This window comes from Rhinopithecus bieti, unplaced genomic scaffold (assembly GCF_001698545.2).
Source record: "Rhinopithecus bieti isolate Rb0 unplaced genomic scaffold, ASM169854v2 scaffold_12070, whole genome shotgun sequence".
Taxonomy (NCBI): Eukaryota; Metazoa; Chordata; class Mammalia; order Primates; family Cercopithecidae; genus Rhinopithecus; species Rhinopithecus bieti.
The window spans coordinates 2,308,809-2,312,225 of record NW_016807449.1 but is presented as its reverse complement, the minus strand read 5'-3'; the positions used below and the strand labels follow the sequence as shown (position 1 = coordinate 2,312,225).

Here is a 3,417-nt window from a genome sequence, read left to right as displayed (position 1 = left end):
TCCTGGCTAACACGGTGAAACCCCGTCTCTACTAAAAAACACAAAAAACCTAGCTGGGCGTGGTGGTGGGCGCCTGTAGTCCCAGCTACTCGGGAGACTGAGGCAGGAGAATGACGTGAACCCGGGAGCTGGAGCTTGCAGTGAGCCGAGATCACGCCACTGCACTCCAGCCTGGGCGACAGAGCGAGACTCCGTCTCAAAAAAAAAAAAGGGAAAAATGTTCTAGAACTAGAGGGTGGTGATGGTTACACAACACTGTAAATGCACAGAATGCCTCTAAACTGCTGAAGTGTATACTTTGAAATGCTCTATTTTACCACAAACTTTTTTTTTTTTAAAGCAATAGGAGGAAAAGAATTAGCTGATGGAGCAGAGGGAGACAGATGTCCCCTCCTAGAGGATTCTGGGTAGGGGTTGAACTGCCCCAGCTCCTCCCGAACCCCTTTCCAAACTGTCTCTACCTCCCTCAGGCCTGGCTGGACACCCAGGACCGGTGCTTGGGCCACTATGTGAATGGAAAGTGGTTAAAGCCTGAACACAGGAATTCAGTGCCTTGCCAGGATCCCATCACAGGTACGAGATGTCCCCCAGTCATTAGTGGAAGAGAGGTATCTGTGCCCTCTAGCCCTACCCACCAACACCCATTCCCCTTGCCTAGGGCCCTGAGGGCAGGAAGTAGCTGGTGGTGAGAGAGGGACTGCGATGTCTGGTTCCTTCTACAACCAGTCACCCTAATTATGGTTCCGGCTCTCTGTGGAGGCTTTGTGAAACTGCTGTCTGGGAAAATCCCTTCCTAGGCCGGGCACGGTGGCTCAAGCCTGTAATCCCAGCACTTTGGGAGGCCGAGACGGGCGGATCACGAGGTCGGGAGATCGAGACCATCCTGGCTAACACGGTGAAACCCCGTCTCTACTAAAACTACAAAAAACTAGCCGGGCGACGTGGCGGCGCCTGTAGTCCCAGCTACTCGGGAGGCTGAGGCAGGAGAATGGCGTGAACCCGGGAGGCGGAGCTTGCAGTGAGCTGAGATCCGGCCACAGCACTCCAGCCTGGGTGACAGAGCCAGACTCCGTCTCAAAAAAAAAAATAAATAAATAAAAAAAAAATCCCTTCCTTGCACTGGAGGTGATCATAGCCGTGACCCAGCAGAGAATGGGGACAAGCTTTACACCCTTGGGCTGATCCAGGCTTCGAAAATCTCAGCCCCCTCCAGACCTGACATGGGCTCCCCGCCATCTCTCCTCCCATCTGAGTCCCTCCACTTTTCTCCCCAGGAGAGAACTTGGCCAGTTGCCTGCAGGCACAGGCCGAGGATGTGGCCACAGCCGTGGAGGCAGCCAGGACGGCATTTAAGAGCTGGAGTGCCCACCCTGGTATCGTCCGGGGCCAGCACCTGGCCAGGTGATGCAGCTGAGGTGTGGACCCTGGGAGGCGGGGACCCCCAGCATCCACTCGAGACCATGGGAATAAAGGCTATTTCCCAAGATCCCACTGAATTAATCTGCAGCTAAGGCTCAGATTCCCAGTATGTGCTGTGGGCAGTAGTGGCCGAAACATGCATCCGTTGTCCACTATTCACTGGGACTAGAAGCCGCAAAGCCTGTATTTCACAGGACATTCTTGAAGCTCATTGGGGCTCCATTTCTCAGCAGTTCACTGGGGCTGGTGAAGCCCCTAAATCCATTTCCTAGCTGCTTTGGGGGCAGCTAGAGGCAAAGATTCCATTTCCCAAAATGCAATTGGGGTTAGAAGCTAAGACTCAATTTCCCAGAAGCTTCAGGGATTTCCAACGGCCAAGACCTTTACACAGCATCCTCAGGGTTTGTGTTTCCACGGCTACAATTCCCATAGATCTTCACTGCCCTTTGCCCCAGGTAAATGGTGGGGATGCCTCGGGCTCATGGGAATTGTAGTCCAGGTATATAGGAGCAGCCCAGGACTCTGTGAGGCTGAGGCCTGTTGGAAAATGAGCACCCTCTTGCTTTCTCCACAGGCTGGCCAAGGTGATCCAGAAGCACCAGCGGCTGCTGTGGACCCTGGAATCCCTGGTGACTGGGCGGGCTGTTCGAGAGGTTCGAGACGGGGACGTCCAGCTGGCTCAGCAGCTTCTCCACTACCATGCAATCCAGGCATCCACCCAGGAGGAGGCACTGGCAGGCTGGGAGCCCATGGGTGAGACCTTGGAGTCCCTAGCCCTCTCCTCTCACATGACCTAGCAGTGCCAGCTCCAATCCCCTCATTCCTTTTCTTTTAGACAGAGTTTCGCTCTTGTCACCCAGGCCGGAGTACAGTGGCGCAATCTCGGCTCACTGTAACCTCCGCCTCCCGGGTTCAAGTGATTCTCCTGCCTCAGCCTGTTGAGTAGCTGGGATTACAGGCGCCCACCACCACACCCAGCTAATTTTTGTGTTTTAATAGAGAAGGGGGTCTCACCATGTCGGTCAGGCTGCTCTCCAACTCCTGATCTCAGATGATTCACGCACCTCGGCGTCCCAAAGTGCCTGGGATTACAGGCATGAGCCACCGCGTCCAGTCTCCTCATTCTTTTTCTTTTTCAGACAGGGTCTTTCTCTGTCACCCTGGCTGGAGTACAGTGGTGCACTTATAGCTCACTATAATTGTGAGCCTTGACCTCCTGGGGTCAAAATCCTCCCACCTCAGCCTCCCAAGTAACTGGGACTACAACCATGCACCACCACGCCTGACTGGTTTTTTTTGTTTTGTTTTGTTTTGTTTTGTTTTTGCCTCTCGCCTCATTTTCTTCTTGCAGGAGTAATTGGCCTCATCCTGCCACCCACATTCTCCTTCCTTGAGATGATGTGGAGGATTTGCCCTGCCCTGGCTGTGGGTAAATGATGGCCTGGGGGATCCTGACTCTTGGGTCTGAGAAAGGAGGGGATTGTCGGGCCCAAACTTGAGTCTGAGAGACAAGGGGGCTGGGGCCTGGACTCCTGAGTCTGTGGCAGGAGGGGCTACGGGTCTGGACTCCTGGGTCTGAGGGAGGAGGGGTTCGGGGTCTGGACTCCTGGGTCTGAGGGAGGAGGGGCCAGGGGCCTGGACTCCTGGGTCTGAGGAAAAAGGGGCTGGGGGATTGGACTACCAGATCGGAGGGAGGAGGGGCTGGGGGCCTGGACTCCTGGGTCTGAGGGAAGAGGGGCTGGGGGCCTGGACTCCTGGGTCTGAGAGAGGAGGGGCTGAGCCTGGACTCCTGAGTCTGAGGGAGGAGGGGCTGGGGGCCTGGACTCCTGGGTCTGAAGGAGGAGGGACTGAGGGCTGGACTCCTGGGTCTGAGGGAGGAGGGCTGGGGCCTGGACTCCTGGGTCTGAGGGAGGAGGGGCTGGAGGTCTGGACTCCTGGGTCTGAGGGAGGAGGGGCTGGGGGTCTGGACTCCTGGGTCTGAGGAAAGAGGGACTGGGG

General features: G+C 55.9%; 1 protein-coding gene across 1 annotated transcript in view; it reads left to right on the top strand.

Annotated features, from left to right (window-relative positions):
- The window catches only part of ALDH16A1 (aldehyde dehydrogenase 16 family member A1), a 23,093-nt gene that overhangs the window by 9,245 nt on the left and 10,431 nt on the right, over nt 1-3,417 (top strand). The window contains exons 2-5 of the mRNA XM_017882035.1: nt 471-573; nt 1,275-1,401; nt 1,994-2,172; nt 2,771-2,848. Of these exons, the coding sequence (XP_017737524.1) occupies nt 471-573; nt 1,275-1,401; nt 1,994-2,172; nt 2,771-2,848 (487 nt within the window). The remainder of the gene's footprint in view (nt 1-470; nt 574-1,274; nt 1,402-1,993; nt 2,173-2,770; nt 2,849-3,417) is intronic.